General features: G+C 52.3%; 1 protein-coding gene across 2 annotated transcripts in view; it reads right to left on the bottom strand.

Annotated features, from left to right (window-relative positions):
* Positions 1–17,971, bottom strand: part of SIM1 (SIM bHLH transcription factor 1) — a 66,491-nt gene extending 48,520 nt beyond the window's left edge. Inside the window, exons 1-9 of one of the 2 annotated variants that reach the window (XM_036870849.1) lie at positions 17,900–17,971; positions 16,582–17,201; positions 7,166–7,248; positions 3,659–3,748; positions 3,029–3,137; positions 2,809–2,894; positions 1,888–2,087; positions 1,566–1,672; positions 795–942 (exon numbers count right to left, since the gene is read on the bottom strand). In XM_036870849.1, coding sequence (XP_036726744.1) covers positions 795–942; positions 1,566–1,672; positions 1,888–2,087; positions 2,809–2,894; positions 3,029–3,137; positions 3,659–3,748; positions 7,166–7,248; positions 16,582–16,756 — 998 coding nt within the window. In that variant the 5' untranslated portion in view covers positions 16,757–17,201; positions 17,900–17,971. Of the gene's footprint in view, positions 1–794; positions 943–1,565; positions 1,673–1,887; positions 2,088–2,808; positions 2,895–3,028; positions 3,138–3,658; positions 3,749–7,165; positions 7,249–16,581; positions 17,202–17,680; positions 17,738–17,899 lie in introns of those variants that run through there. The other variant, XM_036870848.1, reaches the window with a different exon arrangement.
* Positions 17,972–25,078: the final 7,107 nt, after the last annotated feature.

Below are 25,078 nucleotides of genomic sequence, written 5' to 3'. Positions count from 1 at the left end.
AAGGCTTCAACCCCAAGCAATTCTATTTTCACAAACATTATGCAGAACGTGCTTTCTTCAAGAGGGGCACACCAGGACACGTGATCAGCCTGCAGGGCCACACCGCTAACCAGAAATGATTGTTGTTTCTGGAAAGAGTAAGGCTCCAATGCAGCCACCGAGGCCGCCCAACCAGGCGCGCCCGCAGGTGGCCCCGCGAGGCCGGCTCCTCACGCAGCGAGGATACTGCACAACAAGCCGGGCCTGGGCGCCCGCCAAGACTTGCAGTCTTAGCTCAGGTCGGGTCCCTTTGCTTTCTGGAGGTTAAAGTTAGACCCTCCTGGTCACTTAAACCCCCTTTGTGGTTCAGGGAAGGAATCACTCTCTCAGAACTCTTAACTTTGATTGGAGACTCTGGTTAAAATTAAGAACTTCAAACCCAGCTTTGAAAAAGTGAAACAGATGTCCTGTTTATTAACTATAAACGGCTCCGTACGTGGGACCCTCCTCTCCCTCTCTCTTTCCTGCCGCATTGTTTTATTTAATGCAGAGTTAGATTAAAAGGTTACAAGAGAGAGAGTAGAAAGCAAATATGGACTGTGGATGGGAAAAGTCCTAAATCTTTCTCTAGAACGTAAGAGAGTCTCTTCATAACGGCGAAAGTGCTGGAGCTGCCCCTCAGCCAGCGCTCAGGGTCAACACCGGCGTCCCCCGCGGACCCCAGTCTCATCTAACACGGCCGTGCCCACCACCTGCACCCTCGTGGAAACCAGGGTCGCCTGCAGTGGGCAAAGGGGTCCCAGACTTGCACTCACGTGAGGACATAGTTGACGCTGACGATACAGTGCGGCCTGGACGAGCGGCTGTTGTGCACGATGGTCGCATAGCTCTGCACCCACACCCAGCCGCCGTGCTTCGCCAGGAACCGGTAGTATTTGGTGGTCACCTGCCCCTTTACCAGCACTGATGGAGAGACACAAGGCAGCTGATGGGGAACGGACCCGCTCCTGAACCGGTCCAAATGTAATCCCTGGCGGTGGGAGGGCGGGTCCCCCGTGAGCCCTAATAACTGCTCCCAGGGCAGGAGGAAGAGACAACCAGAACGTTCCCAAATGAACCGACTGTCCTGTTCATTTGCAGCGAGTGCTCCGGTCCCTCACGGTTAGCAAAGAGGGCAACACTTAAAGTTGGAGGATTCCCGGCACTGGATGTTCTACCTACGGAAGGGAGGGTCTGGGTCGCTCAACTCCGATGCTCACGTTCCCTTTCTCGGAGATTAAACTCAAAGCAAAGCTGTATCCAAAGCTGAAGCGAGTCAGCGCGCGTGAGCCAAGTGGCCGAGCCTCGGTTTCCGTTTCCATCTTGGTTGGGGAGGGGAGCGGCTATCAATAGGAGAACAAGACCCCTCCTGGGAGAACTTCACCCAGAAACTCAGAGGCTCTCCCTCGGCCTGTGTGAGGGCCCGCGGATGAGGAGGGAAATGAGGTGGGGCCGGTGCTGGGACAGGGGCCCGCAGGGCCTCTCCTACCACCCCCTCCCCTCCCCCCACCGTCCTCCGCCCCGGGCCGGGCAGCGTGGCGCCTTACGCAGGTGGTGGGCGCAGCGCAGGTGGAAGGTGTCGCAGCCGTGCACGTGGTGGTACAGGGTCTTCTCAATCAGGTCCTGAGGCTCGTATCCCGTCAGCTCCGCCACTCTGCGGAGAGCAACCCCAGCGGGATGAGCGCGGGCTGCTGGGCCGCCCCCACCCTCGACAGCCGCCTCAGCGCTGGGTGCCCACCCTCACTTCGCAGGGCCCCGTCAGCCGCCTCATCTGCAAAATGGGCTCACAAGGTAGACGAGGAGCTCTCAGTGACTGAGCGGGGGCCGCCCTCCCGCTAGGGGTGACCCCTTCCCGCCCTGACCGCCCACCTGGAGTCCAGGAAGATGAGCTTCATGTCCAGGCTGGCGCGGAACATGAACATGTTGCTGTGCAGCTTGATCTCCGTGACGGCGCTGGGAGGCAGCGAGTGGCCCACGGCCACCAGGCCCACGTTCTGGTAGCAGCCGTCGAAGGGGGACATGTCCAGGCTGTACTGGCGGATCTTCAGGTAGCCGCTGCAGTGAATGACCTGAGGCGGACGGTGAGGGCGGGAGACTCAGCCACAGCCAGGAAACATCCAAAAAGGGGGCGAAGGGACTGAAACATTTGGAGACTCTCCTCGGCCACAAACGCCTGTGGGCCAGGCCCGCGCATTGAGGTGTCCAAAGTTATTGGGGCTCCAACGTGTCTCAAGTTGTACGACTGTACTGCCCCAGTGAGCTCACTTGGGAGCTGAGGAAAATGCAGAGGCCTGAGCCCGGCCAACCCTAATGCATCCGGATCGCGAAGTGGGGCCCTGGAACCTGCATTCTGATCATGTTTCGTGCTGTTAAACAAGAAAAACTTGGATGCCAGCTAAAGCGCTGGTTCTTAACCTCTGGCAGGGGAGGGGGCAGAATCTGACGCTGTGAGTAAACTCTACAAATCTACCGGAGTTACCGACCGTTTCAGACGCTTTACACACCCCTAAGGCCCATTGCGTGCCCCAGGTTAAGACCCCCAGCGGCCAGGCAGTACCCGGACCCAGTGAGAGGTACGCAGTCTTAAAACGAAGTCCCCAGGTGTTCGCGAAGTTTAATGGCCCTGGCGGTGCGCCCGGCGCTGTGACACGTGCGGGGCACTGTGGTCCCGGCGGCCGGAACCTCCCTCCCAGGCCGCCGCACGCGCCTGTGGTCCTGCCCCGTTCACCTGCACCAGGCTTGGTGGCCGCGGCCGTCACGGGGCGTGGATCTCCCCTCTCAGCCACGCACCTTGTAGCCGCCGCAGGTGAGGCCCGCGTTCCTCTTGGCCAAGACGCACTTCATCCTCAGGAAGAAGGAGCGCTCGATCTCGTACTCTGGAGAGAGGAGCGGAGGGAGGCGCAGGGCGTGAGGCCGGCGGCGCGGCGCCACGTCCCTGCCACGGCTAACGGAGGAAGAGCTACCAGGGACTGCGATGGGCCGGAGTGCCGCCGGCGCGCGTCCGCCTTACCCTGGACGAAGTGAGAGTGGTAGGGCTGGTGAGCCGTGAGCACCGCCGTCATCTCGTCGTGGTCCGCAGGGTGGATGTATTCGTAAATGCTGTTCCCGGTCAGCTCTACCTGTAAAGAGGGGGGTATCACCGTCTCCGAGGAGGTGGGATGCCCCACGGAGGGGCTGGAAGATTGAGCAGGGGGTCCGCAGGGCTATGAGGACAGGACCCACAGCTCTAGAGTCGGTCCTGGGTTCTAATTCCAGTTCTGCTGCCTGCTACTTACTGCAACCCATCTAAGCCTCAGTTTCCTTATCTATGAGAGGAAAGAATAATAATAGTAATTGAAGTAGTAATAGTAGTAGCTTCCTGGCAATGTTCTGGTGAAGACATCACGACATGAGTATGTAACCACCTCCCATGGTCTTTGGCTTATGGTAGCAGCTCAAAAAGGTAGCCATTGTTTGGGCTTGGGGCGGATGCTAAAGGATAAGTAGAGGAAGAGGGAGATCCAGACCTCCTGCCAGCTGAGATGTTTCCAGTCCCAGAAACACGTATAAAAGCTTTGGGAAAGCCCCACCCCGACCCTACCTCCAGCCTCCAGCCCTGGCTGTAAACACTGAAGGCTGGAGGTGTGGACCACTCACCTACCTGAGAAAGACCCAGGTGGACTGAGGCTGTCTCCGAGATGTACATGATCTTCCCATCTGGGGCCACCACAAAGATGAAGCCATCCAAGGTCTGGGGAGACAGAAACCATTGAATGGAGAGCCCTCTGGGCCATCGAGAGAAATTGGGGGTGGGGGTACAGAAGTTAGAGATGTTCTGCCAGAAGTGCAGAGTGATGGAGTAGACAGGGCCTGGCAGGAAATAGGGCAAAGAAAACCAGCCACAAGAGTCTCTCTTTTGTTCATTCCAAATCTGTAAGCATGGGACATGCGACACCCTAGGAGAGACTCTAGGAAGTGTTGGACAAGGCTACTGCCCTCCAAGACTGAGGATTCACCAAAATGGACAAAGCAGACATATCTGGAACATACACAAACATTCTGGGGGGAAAAACATCACAGCCTGTGATAAGAGGTGGGTTAGGTTCCAGGGGTGATGGTCACCGAGCAAACCAGAAGTTTCCTGTGTCAGTCTGGGAGAGTTTCATAGTGGGACATTCTATAATGGAAAGAGTGCTAGCAGGGTTTGGGAAATAGTAGGCACTGGGAGATGTGGAAGGGCTGGCAGTTTGAAAAGTTTGTAGATAGAAGGCAGCTGGCCAGTGGCTCTGGAAAGAGTCCAGGAGAGGGGGATTTAGGAGATGGGAGGCTTTCCTGGCAGCAAGCCCATAGAGTGGTGCTACAGTGTGTATGTGTGTGTTTACATTGATGCATCAAACTGGCAGGCTCTCCATGAAGAAAAGTCTTCGATTTTCACTGTTCCTTTATCTCTGTGAATGAGGCTTCAGTCCAGGCAGTGAAGCATAAGGATGAGTCAGATCCTGCTCTCAAGGATCTGGAAGTCCAAAAGGGACAACTGGCCTAAAGACAGATATAATGAACATACAGCTGAATAGACAGTGCTGTGAGGGCCTGGAGACTGAGTGGCCAGAGGCCTGGGGGAGAACCAGAGTGGCTTTAGGAGAGCTGTTTGAGCAGAGCCTTGAAAAGGAAGCTTGAACATGAGAAGGGAAGAAGGGCACCCTAGGCAGAAGGAATGGCATAGGGAAAGCAGGGACTGTGGGTGGAGGTTGGATCTGGTGTATTCAGGTTTGATGAGTTTGGTGTACCAGAGATGAGGCTGAGGAACTACACTGGTGCTGGATTTTTGCAGAGTTTGAGATGTCAGTCTGTGGAATTGGGAGATGCTCCTGCAGGCATCAGATTCCAACAGAGGTTTCTAAGCAGGGAAGTAGAATGCTTAGATGTGTTTTCTTTATTTTTGTTTTTTTTTTTCTCCTGGCAGAATGTGAACAGTGATCTATAGGAGGACAGAGTGGAAATGAGGAGATCAGAGATGGTCAAAGCTGAACTTGGGTGGTCACAAGGAAGATGAGGTGGGGGAAGAGTCTAAGTCAAAGGTGGTTCTGGCTATTGTGGAATTTGTGGTGGCAGAAAGAGAAGCTGAGACTGACTTCAAGATCATTGAAAATTTAGGGAGGCCTGGTGGGTTTTTGTATGAGTGGAATTCTGGAAGAAGGAGATAATGAATTCTTGTCTTAGGTATGCTAAACTTCAGGTATATGCAGATTTCCATTTGGATGTGTCCAGTTGGCAGTAGGAAATAAAGGTCTGGCTCTCAGGAGGGGTGTCTAGACAAGAAACCAGTGGGATCATGCAAATGTGAGGAAAGGAGTTGAAGTGGTGGTGTTGGTTGAGATACCCCAGGAAGCCCTGAAGCTGTGAGAGGAGAAACAGAGCTGGAACCTTGGGGGGAATGCCAGCATTTACAACCAGTCAGTAGTGGGAAAACCTAGAAGAGCAGGCAGAGAGGGAGAAGAATCCGGGAAACTGTGCTACTTTAGAGACCCAGGGAGAGGCAGAATGTCAAGTAAGCAGTGTCACCTCCATCCAGTCTTTGCCCAAATGTCACCTTCCCAGTGAGGCCCTCTGCAACCGTTCCCATTTAAAATGGCACCACTCAAACACAGCTCGCCTCCTTCACCTTCTTCTTTCTCTACATGGCACCTACACCATCTGTCATACCATGCTGTGCACCTGTGTGGGTTTGCAAGGCTGCTCTCCTTAGAATGTCCGCTCCATGAGGACAGGGCTTTCTGTCTGGCATACAGTTGGGCCTCCTATGTTTGTGCAATGAACAAGGTCAGGTGTGATAAGAGTTGAGCATCTTATGCTGGATATCAAAATATAGTGAAGCCTGTGCAGAGCACACCAGCTGTGAGAGATGCCAGAGTGCAAGCGGTGTGGGAGTGGGGGGGGGGGCAGAGTAAGCAATGGAAATTGGGAGGATCATTAAGTCCTACAAGGAGTTTGGGATGAACACTAGGAAAAAGACTGGGCAAGAACTAGAAGGGGTGAGGGACTGTTTGGGTTTTGCTCTCTTGTTTATGTTGATGAGGAAAGTTAGCTGGGAATATGGAGAGCTTTGGGTGGGGGGTCAGTTGTTGAGAGATAACTGATGAAAGACAACTTTCTCTCTCCTGAGAAAGGGGAGAGACAGAATCTTTTTAGTTAAATTCGGAGGCGTGGAGGCCAGGCCTGGGAGGAAATGCTCACACAGGGCCTCTCTTTGCTCTACGAAACTGAAATCTCTTTTGGCCTCTGGGATTGAAGGAGGCACAGGGTAGTGATGGGACAGGAAAGGCCACGGCACTCCTGCCATGAGATGCTGCTCATGTCTGGTCCAGGAGGGAGAACCGGCACAGAGCCCCCAATCCGATGCTGCTCGGGTTGGAGGATCCCACGGGAGGAGCCCGTGGTGGACTTGCATAATAAGAATAAGGGGGTGCAGGGTGGGATAAAAGTGTCAAGCCTAAAAATGCCCCCGGGAGTTTTACTATTTTAAATATTTGCTAGGCGACTTACGCGGGCAACGGGCAATTTAAAACGGTGTACACTGCAAACAGCGCGGTAATGGGCGCCTCCACACTGGATAAACTCATTACTCAGGGAGGTGTATGTGTGTACGCGCGAGGGTCCGCACACGGCCAGGGCAGGCCTGGGGTGAGGTCGCGTGGAGAGACAGGAGGGATCCCGGGGGCTACAGGGAGGAGGTGAAACGAGTTGCGTACGCAGCTGGATCCGGGACGTGTGGACTTAAAGCCCTGACGGGCATTTCTACCAGATTCCCGTTATTTCCTGGTTAAATTCTTCATTTGGGACGGTTTTGCAGCCCGGCCTCGGCAGCTTGGCCTCCGGTTCCCTCCTCTGAATGGCGTCAGATGGCGCCCCCTCCCTCCGTTCAGCCGTCCTGATTCGGGCCTTACCGGGCTCCCTTCCAAACCCAACGCGCCGATCGTCACCTCGAGAGGCGCCTTCCACACCCAGCGAGGTTAAGAGCTAAACATTTTAACTCTACAAGGAGTCGTAGGGGCTGCGAAACGGCCACCTCCGGACGGGATCCCATTTTCCGAAAAACAAGAATCCTGGCTCGGGGACCGGCACCCGGGCCCTCGAAGCACGTGCGCCGCCGGGAGGCCCAAGTCAGTACCTGGAGCAAGTGGGAGCCCAGTTCGCGGCCTACGTTGTCCAGGGGGCTGGTCCTGCTCGAGTGGCCCCACGCTTCGCCGAGCCCTGTGGAGACACAGAGACACCCTTAAAAGACGCACTCCGACCCGGCTGGCGGTGTGAGACTAGCTTCGCGGTTTTGTCACCCAGGCAGGTTTGCACACACGACCTGATACCACCCGGGCTCCCTCCCCACCTAGACCGCAGGGACGCGAGAGGGTAAATGACGGCTCTGCCCGCTCAGCTTCTAACGGGTTTAACAGAAGTGAGGCTCCCTTTCCCTCTGCTCGACCAGCCCGGGCTTCTCAGGAAGGGCAGGGTCCTGGCTGAGCGCCCCTACCCACCCCGCCCCGGGGAGGACCACAAGTGGCCGAGTTTGGGGACAGTCTGTGCCCAGAAGGGGCCCGGACACCGCACCAGAGCGATAACTTTGGCGTAGGTTCACTGGTGTGCTTAGAAGGGCGAGGGACACTATTTCCCACCCCAAGTTTCATCACCCTTATCAAGAGGCCGAGGGTGTCCACACATCCAGCGAATACCATACCGCTGCCCGCCGGGAACGACCTGAGACTGCGGAGCCAAGTCCAGCTCGTCCTGGTGGGGCTTTCTGATTGGCTGCGGGGCTCTCCAGCCATTTTCCTCCCCTGGCCTCTGACTTTAATCCCCTTCGGAAAAATCCGTTTGCTTGCGGATGGCTTCCAGTACCAGCTACCCTCCGCAGTCCTGCCTCTGCCTTTCCTGTCCACGTCCTAACCTCAGCTCCCTCCCCACTCCAAGAAAAAGCTCTCTGAAAGTCACTTATTTTCAGGTGCTAACACCGTCTTAACAATATTTTCGTTCCCTTTTGGACGTAGAGAATCATTCCTCTTCTCTACTTCCCAGGTATCATCTATTAACAAAGACTGCCCCTTCCTCTCCTTGATGCTACCACGTTAAGATCTTTCCAGGCTTTGCCACAAATCATTTCTCCGGTGATGCCTAAAAAATAAAACTCCCTGTATGCCCGTGGCTGATTTTTAAAAAATTAATATGGAGTCTGCTATAGTACCTGTTTTCAGGAAGAAAATGAAAAATAAGGCAGAAGAAACTTGCCAAGACCGAGGTTACACTACTTATGGGAAATATCTTTTAACAATGTTGCTGCTGAAATTAGTGTAACTAGGTAGTTAAATTTTTTTGTGCTTACACGATTAAACAAGGTTAAACATGACAAAAAATGGGGGGGGGATGATTTACTGCATTACGGGACAAATCACTATGAAGTACCCAATGACAAACACTCGCATTGTAATATGGGGGTGGAGGCGGATCTTTCAGAATAAAACACGGAGTTGGACTCCTGAAATGTGTTGGCCAGGAGCTGCTTCCGAAGCTAGCGATCAAAACCCTGGTAACGAGTAACCGTGAGCGCCCCTTAAGCTCGAATCGGGTCTTTCTGGGTGTTTGCACATTTAAATAAATCTAACGATCTCCCCACCGCTCTGCAAACACTGAGGTTCCCCGCCCCCCTCGCCCGGACTCCTCTCCCTCCCTCGCGTCTCAGCAACCCCTCCTGATTCTTTAGCCCGCCCCAGTTTTCCTCCCCAGAGTGACTCCACTGCCCTGATCCCTGTGGCCCTCCTGGACCGTGCGGGAGGTCCTCCGCCACAGCCGCCTGTACACACCCCTTCGCCTTGTCACCTTCCCTTCGCTCCTCCCGTCTCAGTCAAGCTATCCTCCTTGGTTTCTGGCACGACCTGTTCATGTTTTCATCCCGGATCACACCTACACACCCAGAAGAAGTGGGGGGGAGGGGTTAGCCGGGGAGGCCGCACGGGGAAAGGGGAAAGGATCTTGCCGGGCGAGCCCGGGACCAGCATGGCGCTGACCCCTGGACACCGCGGGCCCAGCCGAGGCCTGAAAGCCCAACGCTTCTCTGGGGCGAAGGGCCGGACGCTCGGGCGTGCAGGGAGCTGGTCGCGGCCGCCTTGCGTATGGAATCCCGTCTTCCTCCGCTCCCGGAAGAGTGCGAAGCCTGCGCCTGCAGCCAACACAGGTCTTTATTCTAAAATTATGAAGGTCCCCCCAAAGCGGCTGGGGACGCCGGGGAGCCGCCTCCCGACCCGAATCATCTGAAAATCCCCCGAGCTGGGCTCGGGGTTAAGTACTGGTTCCGAACTCCCGGCGCCAGCCTTGGCTGGTTGCGGTCTCGGGCTGCGGCCTCATTAGTACGCGCCTACGAGGGAAAAATAAGACTTACCGGCAGGTTAATAAGCAGCCGGGCCGGGCGCAGGGTGACAGGGGCCTCCGTCGCCCTTTCCTGTACCCCGCCCTCACACACACACACACACCCCCACCACCTTTTAAGGAACTTTTTGCTTTCACCGAGCATCGCCTTCTCTTCTGTTCCCGGTTGAAAGCTCCGTCACACGGTTGGTTATGCCTGGGTTAATGTTTTATAAGGGACTGGCTGCCCTCGTCTACTTGCCGAGCTTTCCTGACCTAATATCAGGGCTGAGCTCTCCCGTCAGCCTGCCCAGGACACCTTCGAAGCCCTGCTCATGGGTTTCACCTCCCGAAAAGCCCGGAGTGGGCCAGAGACCCCTCTCCCTGGACCCCCTCACCTTCTGCCTGCAGTGACGCGCTCCCGCACCCCATTTCAGTTGGCGAGGGGGGTAAGCTGAGATTTCATTTCTGCACTTGACCTACCGCAGAAAACTCGCAAATCCTTTGATTGTCTGTTTAAAATGAGGAGGAAACCAACTCCCTTTGCGGCAGGATTACAGTGGGAACAAGATCTAAAGATTCTCTTGTAATTCCGTGAGGCTGAGAGAACGGGGTTTTGCAAAGGAGAAAAGGAGCTCTGGGAGGGAGGCGATAACTAAATCGGGTTTTAGACGAAAGGATTTTCCCCAGCTAAAGTGGCCAAAGACAAAAGAAAACATAATCTATTTTGGAAGATTTCCAAGATATGCCACATTAACCTTAGCAGATAAATTTTGCTTCTCCCCGCCCCCCTCTTCCCTTAAAGTCTGGTTTATCATATTTACATAAGTAGTATCAGAAGGGATGTATCTATCATGGATCTAAAGGGCTAGCTCACATTTCACGTGAAACCCCGGGCGAAGTTTCACTGTTGCTTTACCCTCAGTGCTCGGTTGAGCCATTTCCATTTAAATACCCCCTGACCCAAGGATTACCTCAATGGACTGACTGCACGGGTTTTGTAATTTCCTGAAAATGAGATTTCGATTTATAAAACAAGAAACCAATTAGTAACCAAATGAGGCGAAGTAGATCCACTAAAATTGACCTAATCCCACAGGCACAATTTAGGCCCGTTCTTGGCGAATGAATGATGAGCCCCAGTCTAGCGTGAGCTCAAAGCATCATCCAGCTGTGTTATTGCAAGCAGCAAAAATAAATTGATCGAGCTTTTCCTTCGGAATGAATTTCATACCCTTGACAAAATGTAGATTACAGACCTGGCATCATCGCCTCCTTCACTCAGACAGCAAGAGGAGGAGGAGGAGGGCTTGTTCTACTGTTTTGTTTTTTGTTTTTCCTTTAATAAATAAACACTATACGTGAATAGAAAGGTGTCCTCCTTGCTGTCGTTCCTGGGAACCTTCTCTTGGATGGATCGCGATGTGCCCTTTAGCCAGTATGGGGTTGCTGGGGCAGCTGTCCCATGACCTGGCCACAACTTGGTGACTGAGACGGGCAAAGCCCTCCGAGACCGCGCTCCTAACTTCTGGTCCCGGGGGGGCGGGGGAACTTGTCTCAGCCACCTGGTTTTTCCACAGGGCCTGCGCGTCCTCACTGAGAGCGCACTGTCCAAACCTCCCAGCCCACAAGCAAGCGGCCTTCGTGGTAGGGGTCCGGGAGCCTCGGCGGCTGGGCTCCTTGGGGAAGGTCGGGCGCGCTTAGCCGAGGCCGAGCGCCTGGAGCCGTCCCTGGGCAGGAGGCCGCTTCGCGCACCGAGGCGCACCCACCCCTACCTCGGACGCCCGGCGCGGCCTTCTGGGCCACCTGGCGGGTGTGGCCGACCTTCCGAGGGCGTCGGTGGCCGCGCGGGGCCGGGCTTTATTCCGTGCAGCGGCCTGGCCCCCACCACGCGTGTGTACCCTGCCCTCCCCTGCCTGCCTCTGAGACCCCCAGCCGCGCCGGGGGGGGCGGCGGGGGATCCGCTGAAGTTAGTATGAATTTGGGGTGGAGACCGACGGTTGCAGCGCTGACTCTCTCTCTCTGCGCCCTCGTCGTGCTCCGGCCCCGAAGCTACGGCTTCCCGGGCGGGGCCTAGCCCCGAGAGAACACGAACTGCAGGAACGAGGGACAGGCAAGGTTCGGCCAGGTCCCAACTAACCCGTGGGACGAACACGCCTGAGGGGTTGACGGTAGTGCTGCGAGGCGGCTGAGAGCGTCCGGCGGTGTCTAGTCAAGACTCCGGGCCTTCGAGGGTAGCCTGGCGGGGCGTCCGAAGGCCGGCGCGGGCGAGGCGGACGGGTCTGCCCTGCGGCGCGGGCCTATCCCGCTTTTGTTCCACTCGGCGGTCGGGACTCGACAGACGCACGGCGGCCCCTCGGGCGGGATCTTGGCTTAAGTTTTAGACGAGGACCGGGCCTCGGGGCAGTGGCCCGCGCAGCACGAGGGACGGCGGGCGCACGGGCGCAGAAGCCCTCGAGCCCGGGGAGGGCAGAGACCTGGGCGCGCGCGGGGAGTGACGAGACACCGTGAGGAGGCCGCGAGCAGGCTCACCCTCGGCTGCGGCCACGCGGGGGAAGGCGGGCGGGTCGCGGGCCGCCACCACGGGGAGAGAATGGGCCGCACGGCGCCGACCTGGCCGGCCGGCCGCGGCGGGCCCTGCGGGAGGCGCGGCGGGGGCTTCGACGAGGTCGCTGTCCCTGGGCTGGTCCGAGCCACCGAGGCCGAGGGACTCCGCGCAGGAGCCGCCTGCCCGAGGGCGCTACCCTGGGAAGAAGCTTTGCTCCTCAATTCTCAGACACTGTTTTAGTGTTTTCTGATTCGCAGGCCCACCGCGAAATAATTGAGGATTCCCCGTCCGCACGAAAAATTTAAAATTCGTGGATCAGAGACTGGCACTGGGTGAACAGCTAAAATCATAAGGTTTTAGTTGGGTCTGAACCTCATTCTCTTGAGAAATACCTGAGCTGACAGATAGAGAAATGAGGCGAGAATCCATAGGTTCGAATTCTGTGTCCACGTTTGTATCTGCAAAAGCTGGAAGCTGCCAAGATTTCCCGAGGATTGAAAAATAACTCCCCTAGAAATCGGATTTGTCCTCTGGAAATTTAACCTGATTTTAGCTTCAGACGGGTGATTGTACCCTGCCATATCTTATCATACCCTGTTTTTGTAGTTTCGTTGCTGTTGTTATTGGTTTTATTAGTGATCACTCCCTTTTCAAAAAAAAGTACTTTTTTCATTGATCTGATCTATAATTTCTAGCACATAAATCTGCCTTGCAAATGCTCTGCACGGAGTTTAGTTCTGCACTCTACATTTTAAGTCAACATCAAAACTGGAATTAAAGAGAGAAAACCAGCGTGGAGCGTAAACTGTGCTTGAAGGCGTTTAAATGAGAAAAACTTCTGTAAGAAAATAAACATGGAAACCTAATGCTCAATCATTTCCCCAAGCAGCAAGAAAAACAGCTTTAAATCACCCATCCACGTGGGAAATGGGACCTCTTTTTCTCTTTCAGTTCTTGGCCTCAAAAAAATATAAGGCGATTAAGGATTTCAATCTTGAGGTGACTATTACAGAAAGTGTCTGTGGAGGTTTATTTAACCATCCTTGTCCTTCCAGCCTTTGTAGAAACTCTCTTTCCTACACAGCTACTAATTTCAACTCTGTCATTATTTTAATCTTCCCAAGACACCTTGACAATGAAATAGTAGTGATGTTACCAAGATTCTGAATGGCCATAGATTTGAAAACATCTGATCGTTTCAAAGGTTATTCTGCAAGCCACTATGCCCCCAGTCAAAACTATATTATATCTAAACAACAAATATATATTTTTAGTTGAATTTATCCTTTTTTGCACACAAATAAAGTCACATCATCTCTTTTTTTATCCTGCCTTTTTGGTTTTGATAACACCAAAGACATACATATCTAGATGTGCCAATGTTTTCCTTGCAAGGCTGTTTTAGAATAGAATATGTTACCACTTGGGAGATATGCAGTTCTAATGATTTCTAATGACAGTAATTGTACCAGAGTTTTTGTTTTTGTTTTTACTATGAAATCTCCAATCTAATGCTTTATTCTTAATTATTCCGAGCACCCATAGCCCATTCATCTGTTCCCTCTCTCTCTCTCTCTCTCTCTCTCTCTCATTTTTCCCTCAACAGCTCGATTTTATCTACTCAGATAAATAAAAGCTGAAGTTTGCTCCCAGACAAGGAATCTGCTATCTTGGGGGGGAAAAACTGTATTCAGCAAATGAGGGGGGAGAGAATTAAGGATTTTTAAATTTTTTCACATATAAATATGGAAAGATTTCTGTTTTAAGTCTTTTAGAATTACAGGGTTTTAAAAATAAAATGTAATATGAGCAAAAACAGTGGAGTTTTACAGTCATTTTTATGCCTATAACTAAGATGTCACCAGATTTAGAAGTATTTTAGATTATATACCTTGCATAGTCCATGTTACATGTGATAGCAGGCTTACCATGATGAAATAGCTACTTTCATCCCACCCTTAAAATTTTACTGAAGACCTACTATGTGCTAAGATGGTATTAAGACAGATATGAAAATGAACTTCATTTCAAACAACTTCTTTCCCATTTCTCAGCACTAAAAAAGTTTACCCCCATATAAAGTGCTCAGTTTCCCCCACTGCCATGGACCCACTCTTGTCCCCCCTTCTGCTGGCAGTCAACAGCTGAACCCAGATTTCACACCCTCTGCAGGTTGTGCTTGGTTCTGCGGGCTTGTGATTATTTCACTCCTTTTGCAAGCTGTTGGCTTTACTGTTTGTTGCTGTCCTTTAATATTTTAAAGGGCTGTGTCTGGGGTTTTGGACTTTTGAAGCTAATCTGTCCTCAAAATTAAAACCTCATCCCTAGGAACCAGCTGTCCGGATGACCCTGTCTAACTCACCCGGTGGAGTCTACGGGTGAGTTATGAGCTCAACAGTAGCTGGGGAAATAAATGATGTGCCCAGAGTTCACACATCGTCCATCCCCTCCTCCCCATAAACCCACACGCATCCACAGAAGAAGGGAGAGGAAGGAGGGGCCCCGGGCCCAGAGCTCCGAAGGAAGGTGAGTGGGGCTGCAGAAAGCACAGTCGCCTTTAAAGTAGCCACAGGGGACCGGCCTGGCCACCAAGGGGACTCCAGCCGGAGTCTTCACCGGCGCTTTTTTTAAAAATAACGAGAAGTTGGCTAAGAGAGTTTACTTTTCCTATTTATTTATCAAGCAATTTATAATTTGTGGGGTTAGCACTTAATTAAACAAGAAATCTTGCTCTCTTTAAAACAAAACCAAAACAACAAGAAGCAGCCCTATTCCCTCCGGCCGCGCCTGCCCGGGGTCTGCACGACACAAACGAGCCCCTGGCCTGGCGACTCCCCGGGCGCTCTGTCCCTCTCTGCGCCCGCCGGGCAAGCCGACCCTCTATTCTCTTCCTCCGCGATTACTCGCAGCCTCACAAGCAGCACCATATGCTTCTTCTGATCAAACAGCGAGCGACATCGGCACCGATAATTGACGAGACCCGCTAGAAATCACGCAGAAAGGGAGCCCACTGAGACCGCAGGGGCTGACAAATCACTGCTAATAATCCTGTTAGGAACAGAGCGGCCAGCGGAGTTCGCAATAGCTTTATTTTTATAAAGTAGGCGCTGACAGTATAAAGACAACGAGATCTCTTTTTTAAACAGAAGGCAATGTAGCATAATAGTAATTTTCCCACCAGCAATTCTCAGCACAGTTTGAATGGGAAATACGGTTTTTAATATATGTTCCCCCTCCTTTTTTTCTTTCTCTTTTTTAAAACTTTTCAGGTATGTTAAGTTTTGATTCCTCTCTTCCTGTGGTTTCAAGGCTCAGATGAGATTGTTCAAGGAACTGCTTTAAGACAAAATGACCATACTACTATTTATAGTTTTGGGGTAAAACCAAGCTATAATTTGAAAGTTTTCCTTTAGTGCCCCTGACTAATTTGGGGGCATGTTTTGCAAGATTTTGATTCAGATAATAACTTTTAGTCAAGATGAAGCAAAGTGAAACTCAAAGCCCAATAATGATGATTTCCCCCCCCCCATTTCCTTCAAAGAAAACAACAAACTCCAAACATCCAAAATCAACAATAACATAAACCTCTCTTTGTCACATAAGAGTTTCCGGTTTGTAAGTACACAGGGTTCCTTCTCTTGAATTTTTGTTTGTTTAGTATTCTCTACATTTCCAAATCCTCCTCTCCCAGCAAAGACATATCTAAAATATTTTTAAAAATCTGTTTATGTGTTATTTGAATGTGGGTAAAGGAAAGGATGGGGAAATAGAAGAGAAATATACTTCCCCTAGGGAGTATAAATGGTTTTATACAGGACAGTGTTCTATCAAGGCTACTCTGTCCTCACACAATGAATCTTGATCATCTAAATACACATTTTAAACCATGTCAAAAGCTCAGCTATTCTAACTTCTAGGCCTTATGAGACAATTTTCCCAGGGATCCATTTGCCAACCTACCACCTAGAAGATACTTTCTAAGCGGACTAGCGATCTTAATTCAATCTTATATCTTAGAGAAAATATCAAGCCCAGAGTTGCAAATCACCAAGTCCCAGAGTTAGTTTCAGAATCTGTGAACATCTCAACAACTCAGAATAAATTTGCTAGAAGCAGTCAAGAGACTGGGTGAATTCAGGACATATTTGTTCATGAATATGTCTGCTCCTCATCTGCAGGATTACTGACATAGAGAAGTTATTATCTGCCTATCCATGTACATGGGTCTATCTAGACATAACAAAATTACAGGAAGTTAGAGATGTTCCTGCTCTCTGCTAGATACAATTCTAACAAGAGGAATAAAAAAAGAAATAAAAAAAGAAAGTCATGTTTGGATTAGTAGTACTTTCAACTGAGCTCAGTATCTAAGTGTTGACAAAAGCACTGTTGAGGTGCTTCCCAATCAAACATATCTGATGGACTGAAGAGAAAGTATTAATGGGGAAGTAGAAAGAGCCACGGAAAGGCAACAGAAATTCTAAATGCAGAGAGGTCCTTAGTTAAGCAGCCATGCTAAACTTCCCTTCGCAGAGAGTGTGTGTGTAAGTATGAATGTACTTCTCTGCCCAGTGGCGTAGGCTCATTCACTGGCAGATCCCGTGCCCCTTCTGCCTTTGAAATTCCATCTGGGCAAAGTCACTTACCTTCTGGGAACACTACTCTCATTTTGAGATAGCTGGTGGTGAGCCTGATTATGGATGCTTTGTCCAGCTGCGAGGTGATAGCCGAGGGCAAAGGCAGTAATTTAGCCAGTTCATAAAATTCACTGTTTTCCTTCTCCCTCCTAGTCCGGGCAGCATTTTTGGACTTCTCTTTCATCGTGTCTCGTTCCCCCTTTCTTCTTACAACATAAGTTCCACAGATTCATCCAAAACCAAAAATAAACTTTCAATTAGAGATCATATTTGGCAAAAATATAAAGCATACTTTGAATGACGAGCCTGAAGTCTTTGCTTCAGTGTTTTGATGGCAGTAAAAGACCAACGCGGCGAACAGAAAATTTTTTCTTTAAAAATATGGGATGCGAATAGAGGAAAGTTGCTGATCCACCGCAGGCGATCTGGGCAATCCTAGGCGTCGCTGGGTATCAAATGCCGGCGGGACCTCCGAGGAGCTAGCTTTTCCTTCGGTTCCGCGCTGCGAACCCCGGTTCTCGGGAAATCGACATAATAATCCCCGACGTTTGCTTTCAGTCCCGCGGCCCTTGGGGTGGCTCCGAGCCGCTTTGGGAAGAACAGGAATGCCGGGCAACTCTTTCAGGCCACTGTGAAGACAACAGCATCAGAGCGTAAGAGGTCTGCGGCTCCACAATCACTCGCGCGCTCGCCCCAATTCTGAAAAATGGCCGGGAAGGGCCTCAGCGCGCCTCAGCTTTCCTCGCCGGGCTCAGTGTTTTGGTTGGTTGGTTGGTTGGTTAAGATTTGGAGAAATCAGCAGCGAGACTGAGTCCCCTGCAAATAACGCTCCCATTCTCTCACCCCCGTCAGACACATTCTCCAGCCCCCTGGGAAGTTGCCCAAACAACGAAAGGCAGATTTTGCAAGACCCTTAGGAGCCCCTCAGCCGCCGGTCCCCGCGCCCCCGCCCAGGCCAGGCGCAAGTCCCAGGAAGGCAGGTTTCCGCAAATCAGAATTCCTCCACAGCGCTCGGGCACCTTTCCGTCCCCCCACTTTGGCAGGTCCGCAACTTGGCTCTCTAACTTGGGTCTCAAGTCTCGGGGATTCCTCAAAATGTAGCACTTACACATCAAGTCCCTCAGGACTGCCGAGGAGGCGACCCAGCGCTCTCCCTGCCCAGCAGGGGCGGCAACACGCCGGGCACGGCTGCGCCAGGTTAACAGGTGGCACATTCGCGACAGCCCCTCGCAGGCACCGGGGGGCGGGAGGCGCCCGGCCTCTCCCCCTCCGCCGTAGAGCTGCGGGCGCCGATGGGCGGGCGCAGGGCGTGTTCCGCTTCACCTACCTTCAGTCCCCGCTGGCAGCAAAGCGTGCGGAGGCGCCCACCTCTTAATTGTACTCATGCCTACCGTCCAACTAAGCCTCTCCGCGGGCCTCTCTGCTTCCCACCCGCAGAGAGGAGCAGAGCGTGCCCTGGCTCTCTCTTCTTTTCTTGGTCATGAATTGGGGGAGGGGTGCGTGGCAGAAGGAGGGGGATGCGGGCTTTGGGACGGGTGAGGTGGTTTTAGAATCCTCCTCCTCGGTAGTTGCTACGAAGCCAGTATTATTCCTGACTGGAAGCCGAAAACGCCCCCCTAACTTCTTAATGGCTTACGGGGTTTAGCTTCAACTTCACTCCCGGGTTCCCTCTCTCCCGCCCTCCCCTAATGCCACTCACAAACCTCCTCGCTTCTGATTGGCCCGGCGCGTCCCGGGCCGCGGCGCTCATTGGCCGACCGAGCTGAATGACGCGTGCACGCCACGCGCCTCCCCCCGGCGCGCACCCCGGCTCCCGGCTCGCTGCCTTGCTACCCGCGCGGCCGCAGCGCTCCTCACGAGCCGGGGGCACCGGTGTCTGCGCTGCCCGGCTAGCAGCTCCTGCTTTCGGCCTCCCGGGCCTTGAGGGCGACGTGCAGGACCCGCGCTCCCCGCGACCCCGGGGGTTGAGTGTCCGTGCACTCAGCCCCGAGCGTCGGCCCCGCAGCGCTAGGGGCGCCCCAAAGCGGTGGGCAGCGGCCCCTGGCCGCAAAGGTCGGGCCCGGGGGCTGGGTCGCCCGGCAGGCGAGGCAGGAGTAGCCCAGGCTGCGGGCGATGTTCGCCCAAAGGCCGACCGGGAGGCCGCTCCCTTCCCGCGGGCAAGTCGCGGGGCCCACAGCGTGCACGGGGCCGGTGGGTTATATTTTCTTTGGGTTATATTTTCTTTTTCGCATTTCTCTGAAACCACGGCGACACCGAATTCATCGCCAGAGAGGATAAATACACCCGTCTTTAAATTAATCCCAAAGAGGAGCGTCTTTTTCGAAATGGGTCGAATCTAGGGGCTGATTTGTTCACGGTAGAAAGCTCAGTCATGGAGTTTTCTATGGGGAGCAGACAGGGGACACTAGGGGAAAAGAGGTTACATTTCAGGCCAAAATAGAGTTAGAGTCGTTGATATAAAGTATCTCACAATAATCCGTTATCTTAAACGTGAGCGAAGAGTTTTTGTTGGGTTTTGTTTCAGGAAACAAAAGTCCAACATGAATATTCCTTACAGAAGGGATACAGTCTGCACGAATTAATCTACAGCATTTACGATCCCTTACAGGAGCCGTTTAAACAAACGCTTGTAAGTACTATTGCTGACAAGTTATATTTAAGAGAACCTCTCATTTGAATCGCCTTCCCTGTCATCTGAGGATAGAAAACAGATAGCGACGAGAAGAAGTTCACTCGTCCCGGAAGACAATTATTGCTGCTTGCGAATCACTCCCTACAGATGCGATTCCCTGCTCGGTTTTGGTGCTGCTGGTGACTACGATTCTGCTCTTGCAGGTCGACTCGGAGGCAGTTGTTTCATCAGCGGTAAAAGAGTGAGAACACCAGTCACGTTGCACTCGTCTTCTCGTTTGGTGGCGCTGACTGCCTCCAAGAAAACATATACTCTGAAGAGGGGTGTGTGCCATCTTGCTGATATTCGGAACAACTTTAAGAGTGTTTGTTCAAAAATACACACATCTGCCACCTCCTTGCCGCCCGATGGCAGTACGCTCGAAGAACGACAATGGGAGCGTCCTCGGGGTATTTACACATCTGGGAAACACCTGGCAGGAGGAGGTGGTGAACATTCTGGACAGAAAAACAAAAACTTTTTTGAAAAAGAACTAAATATAGAGATGTGATAGGTGTTCCAAAACTGGAATCCAGCAAATGGGCTCTAATCTAGAAGGAGGAGTCATTTCCCCAGAGGCTGTAGCCACTTAGAGACCTGGCTCTGGGCGGTTCCACCACCAAGTAACTCACCCTTAACAAGAGATGAGTAGGAATAGAGAGAGAGATGTACTGTGGCTCCCTTATACACAAGATTGCAGAAAGACCAGATAAGATCAAGTTGACCCCTACAAGAAAAGAGTGGGGTCGGTTGTTTGGAAAGGTTGAAAGAACCTTCCTTGAGATCCTTCTTTCTCCCCACTTTCCCCGCCCCCAACCTGGACAGAACTTAGGGGTAATATGGAGCGGCCAGGCGAAGCAATGACACTTCAGGGGTAGGAAGCAGTTTTCTATTCCGACTGTTCTAGAAAGGATGTCACTTAAGTCGGCGGTTACTGTAAACCCTATCTCTACTTCAAACAACGTGCAGGTGTGTTGGCGCTTTGCTGCGGGCTGAAACCCTTGGCCGTCGCAGGGACTCTGGGGGATCAGGCAGTGCACGCCTCCCATTACAGGGTACCTTTTGCGCCGAAGAAATGTAGTATTTTGCCTTCAGCAGCAAGATGAGTATGGAAGTCTTCACGCCAAAGACGACGTCCTGGGGGTGGGGGCCAGGAAGGCTGCTCCAGTGTCCCAGTGAAGCCCAGTAGTCGATGAACTGGGAATGTGTCCTTTAATAAACAAAGTGAATGCACGGCCAAGTGGTGACGGCCCCCTCACTAAGTCCTCCGCACACAACTGTCTGAGCCGCGTTTACCGAGAGAGTGAATTAGCATGGCGACGTAACACCTGTTTTTCTAATCTTTGAACCCGGGCTGGAGCGGGAACGCGGCTCCGGCACTCCCCCGCCCGGTGCCGGCCCCGGCCTCGCACCCTCCCGGCGACCCCGCCCGCGGCCCCGCTCGCACCACGCCTGCAGGGGCTGGACCCGGGACCTCGGGAGCCTCCCACGTGCTCCAAGAATCGCCTTTTGCCTCTAGCAGGAGAAATTTTAAACCAGTTTCTTGAGGCTTATTAGGCTAATCCTTCCCACCTCTTTGCCAATGTAAGGGGAAAAGCCCCAGAAAGGAAAAAGACGGGCACACGCGACCCACCAACACCAAACAGGAACCCTAGGAGAAGCTAGGCCGTCGCCTCCTTGCGCGGGTGCCTCAAACTGCAGCCCTCTGGCGATCGGGCACTGTCTACGCGGTCCTAACGCGGGAAGAAACCGGAGCCGATCTATAAACAAACATCTTCTTCCTTCCTCCGCCACACACCCCCTTCCCCAGGAGAGTAAACAGCCCAGAGAGGCCGCGACATCGCGCACTTGGGAGTCTCTTCCTCCTCCGAGATGACCCTGGGTGCTGCCCGCATGGATCCCACCCTCCGCGGGCCTGGGCGCCAAGACGTGCAGAGGTCCAGGGCTCAAGCTCGCGGGGAGGCAAGGCGTGCCCACCGTGGCGGAGCCGAGAACCTACACGCCTGTGCGTGCGGAGTCCCGCGCGCTGTGAGCGCCCAGAACGGAAAGGAGGGTCCTCTGAGGGCCGCCCGTCCGCTCCCAACGTCGCAGTCTAGAGAAGCTGAGTTGGGTTGTAAAAGAACGAGTGAACGCCCAGCGGAATTCCGGTGCAAATCAGCGAGCCGGTTTCAGCACAGAGGCCCCGACCCCTGCTTCGGGCACAGACCTCTATCCTGCCTCTGGTAACTCCTCCCTGAGCCCTGCTGCTTTAAAACTAGAGTGATCTGTCTCCCACGTCGCCCCCGACCCGTAACACTTAAAAAAACAAAAACAAAAACAGACTGCTAGGGACGCACACATGCACTTTTACACTCTTGCATATCACATATACACAATTGTACAAAGCACACAGGCACAGATTTTATTCAATGGCCAATGTCAGGATGACGGATGTATTTATATTCAAGATGCAAAATCTGAAGGTGGTCACTTAAATATCTCTGTGTGTTATATATCCAGATGTTCACTCTCTGCCAGTGGAAAGGAGAATTTACCTAGGGAAACATTAATGTCTAGGGAAATACTAACATTTTTCTTCTTCCATGTAAGTGAATCCTGTTCTAGCCCCATTTTATTACCACATTTAGACGTTGTGATGTTGAGGCAGAAACAAGGGTCCCTTATAACTTTAACCCGGGCGAGTCTGCTAGAAAACAAAGGCTAGGGGCGTATTTAATATTTTTTAAATTACTGTAAATATTACTTGTTTGATTAGGAGGTTTGGGAAAGTATACATTATTTTATGACAAAACAAAACAGCTCTCTTCTGAGGTACTACTTCTCAGGTGCCTGTCTGAATTGACCATTAACATGTCCAAAAAATTAGCTTCAGTGGTTACACACTGAAAAAAGAAAGGGAGGGAGGCAGAAAGGAAGAAAGAGAGAGAGAGAAGGAAGAAGGAAGGAAGGAAAGGAAAATGTACCAACTTGAAAAATGAGAGTGGCAAAGAAAGGCAAGTAAAGATTTTATATAGTTTCTCTAAATATTCTGGATAATATTTTCCACCCAGATTTTGAAACTGTAGTCTAATATAACCTTGAATTGGTCGCTGAAAAACAACAGTGCTTCTTAAACTGTGCACACTTTTAAAGAACTGAATGATTCAAACATTAACAGTAGCTGAAAAACTCTGACCCTGTGCATTCTGAGGACAGGAGCGGGTGGGTGCCTGCGGCTCAGACCGCCGGCACATTTTACACTTTTCCTTTCTAGAAATAGAGCTGTGGATGGTGTGTGTGTATAATTCAGCAAAGCAGGGCCCAGGAGCACAAATCGGGGTGTGCAAAAAACTGAAGATGAACGTTGGTTTGCGACTTGGGGTTGAAAGACACTTTGATTCCGAAATCGGTTTCCGATCTTCAGGCCAAATCATGCTCTCGGTGCGCTGCTGGAGCGCACGCCAGGCCCGGGCGCGCGAATGGGTGGCCGGGACGCATGGGGGGCGGGGGTGAGGAGGCGAGGTGGCCGGAAGGGGGCGGAGAGGCGTCCGCGGCCTCGAAACGGGTGAGGGGCGTCAGAACTGGGTGGATCCAGAGGGCTTGTGCTTCACTGTCCTGCTTTGAGAGCCTTTGGATTAGGTTTCTGGAGAGTTTCCCCTTCCCTGAGCCCCAACTTTGAGTCTAGCTCCTGGTATCAGTGTGCCCCGGGACTGTGCCGCGAGTGCCTGAAAAGGACCCCCTAGCCCTGCACTCTCTAGGCGGAGTGGGTAAGGCATTCTCGGGAATGCCTCTAATCCGTAAACAGATGACGGGGCTTCCAGATCTGGCTGAGCGCCGGGGTCCCTTAGGGTGCAGTTTTCAGCGAAGCGCAGCTTTAAAATATGGACCTCGGGCTCCATTCTGATTTAGGAATCGGAAATTCCTGTTGAACTCTGGAGTTGGCATTCGTAAGGTATGGGAGGGGCGGGGGTGGTCCGAGCGCCAGGCAGCTCCGCGAGCCGCAGAAACAGGGGTGAGGACAAGCTCTGAGAGAGGGGTGCGGGCGCCGCCTCCCACTGCGCGGTGAAGGCCGCCCGGACCTCCCTCCCCGCCCTCCCCCTCCCCCGACTCTGCGGCCTAACTCGGCTGGGGCGCCGCCAGACTGAAATTTGGAAGAGCTGCCGCCCGTTCCTGCCCTCCGGCGTCACCGCAGGATCCCGGCGAAGTATTGTACCTCTGTGTTCTGGGACGGGGACCAAGTGCCTCTGGCGTCTGGGGCACACTGGAGTCCCCCTCTAGCTAGCCTCATCACCTCTGCGTCCTAGGACTTGGGAATCTGCCCTTGAAAGTCTGGGCATCCTTGCTCCTAGCTGGTGGTTTTGGAAGTTGAGCCTGAATGGGAATTGCCTGGAGAGGCCTGTGAAAACACAGATTGCTGGTCCTTACTCCCAGAGTTTATGATTCAGCAGATCTGGAATGGGACCCAATAATATGCCTTTCTGCCAAGTTCCCAGAAGATACTGATGCTGCCAGTGAGGGAACCACACTTTGAGAACCGTTGCTTCAGCCTGCCTTTTCTCAGCTTGCCTTTGGAGAAGACAGTCAGGAGGGAAAAGATTTAAAGTGAGAGTCCTACTGTAGGAGCTTGGGCATATGGCATAAAATAATATGACTGTCTAGTTGAGGTCCAGGGGTGAGGCTCATGGCTGTGAAGATGGGTCCTTCCTACCTCCTTAAGAAAGAGGATGGTGACCTCACAATGAGGGAGAGAAGGCGGGGGAACCCAGCCAGGCCAGCCTTTGCGGGGGGTTGGCCTCCAAAGGGCAGGGAAGTGCTCAGAGCACCCCCAGAAGGTTCCAGAATTCCACGGTTCTTGCTGGAACAGTCCAGAGGGCTTGGACCAATCCACCTCGGGTAGGACACGTTGGAAAAATAGCAGATAAGCTATTGGTTCTCCTTTTGGCCTTGAAGTCATTCCCTAATTTTGCCAGAGTCCTTGAGCATGAAGGACCCAAGATGCGTGTGGTGTTGGTGCAGGGGAACTGCCCCTGGAGGAAGAGGCCCTGGCTGGGCCCCATAGCCTCCTCTTCAGTGGCACGTGCTCCCTCTTGTACAGGGCCACGTTGGGACAGTATGACTTTGTCAGTCTTTGGATGCTTTTGTCATGTTTTTATGGGCCCCTTCCTCCATAAAAAATACTAAAGATTATATTTTACAATTTGGTTGCTGCAAAGACTAGTGTAATTCTGGCTGAATTCATCATCATATATTCATTAATCTTATATTTATTTATTTTTCTTCTTTTTTGTAAAATAGATTAAAATGAAAACATTCTGTGGGACCCTGAAACCATCATGGGCCCTAGGCCCTGTACCTGTTGTGACAAATGCTGCTCCTGGCACACCTGGGAGGATGGGGATACTAGGTGTGCCTTCTGGCTGCGGCTCCTAAGCCTGGAAACCTGGAGAGAGGTTTGGGACCAGGATATTTATCCGTGAGTCACAGCCCCACTCCTGGTGTAAAACGGGTCAACTCCTCCGTGCTCACACTTCAGAGTCCCACCACCCTGCTTTAGTTGTGTCTGAGGTATGACCCTAAAGCTGGGTGGAAAATCCAAACAGATTGGGTTACCAGCACCCTTTCTTATCTTAACACCTGGCCTGCTTCACGTTTTTTCCTCACCTGGATATCAGATTATTAAGTGAAATCCAATTTTAAAATGCTTTGCAAACCAAGCAAATGCATCGTTTGGTTGCCAATCGGTGTCCACTACTATGCAACAATATTTAATTTCTTATAATATTTCTAGAGTTGTTTTATGTGTATTCAAGCAGACGTTAGGATTGATACTTTTACACACTGTCCTGCACCTTGATT

This window comes from Balaenoptera musculus, chromosome 12, assembly GCF_009873245.2.
Source record: "Balaenoptera musculus isolate JJ_BM4_2016_0621 chromosome 12, mBalMus1.pri.v3, whole genome shotgun sequence".
Classification (NCBI taxonomy): Eukaryota; Metazoa; Chordata; class Mammalia; order Artiodactyla; family Balaenopteridae; genus Balaenoptera; species Balaenoptera musculus.
The sequence above is the reverse complement of the archived record's forward strand: the minus strand, read 5'-3'. Positions and strand labels throughout refer to the sequence as shown.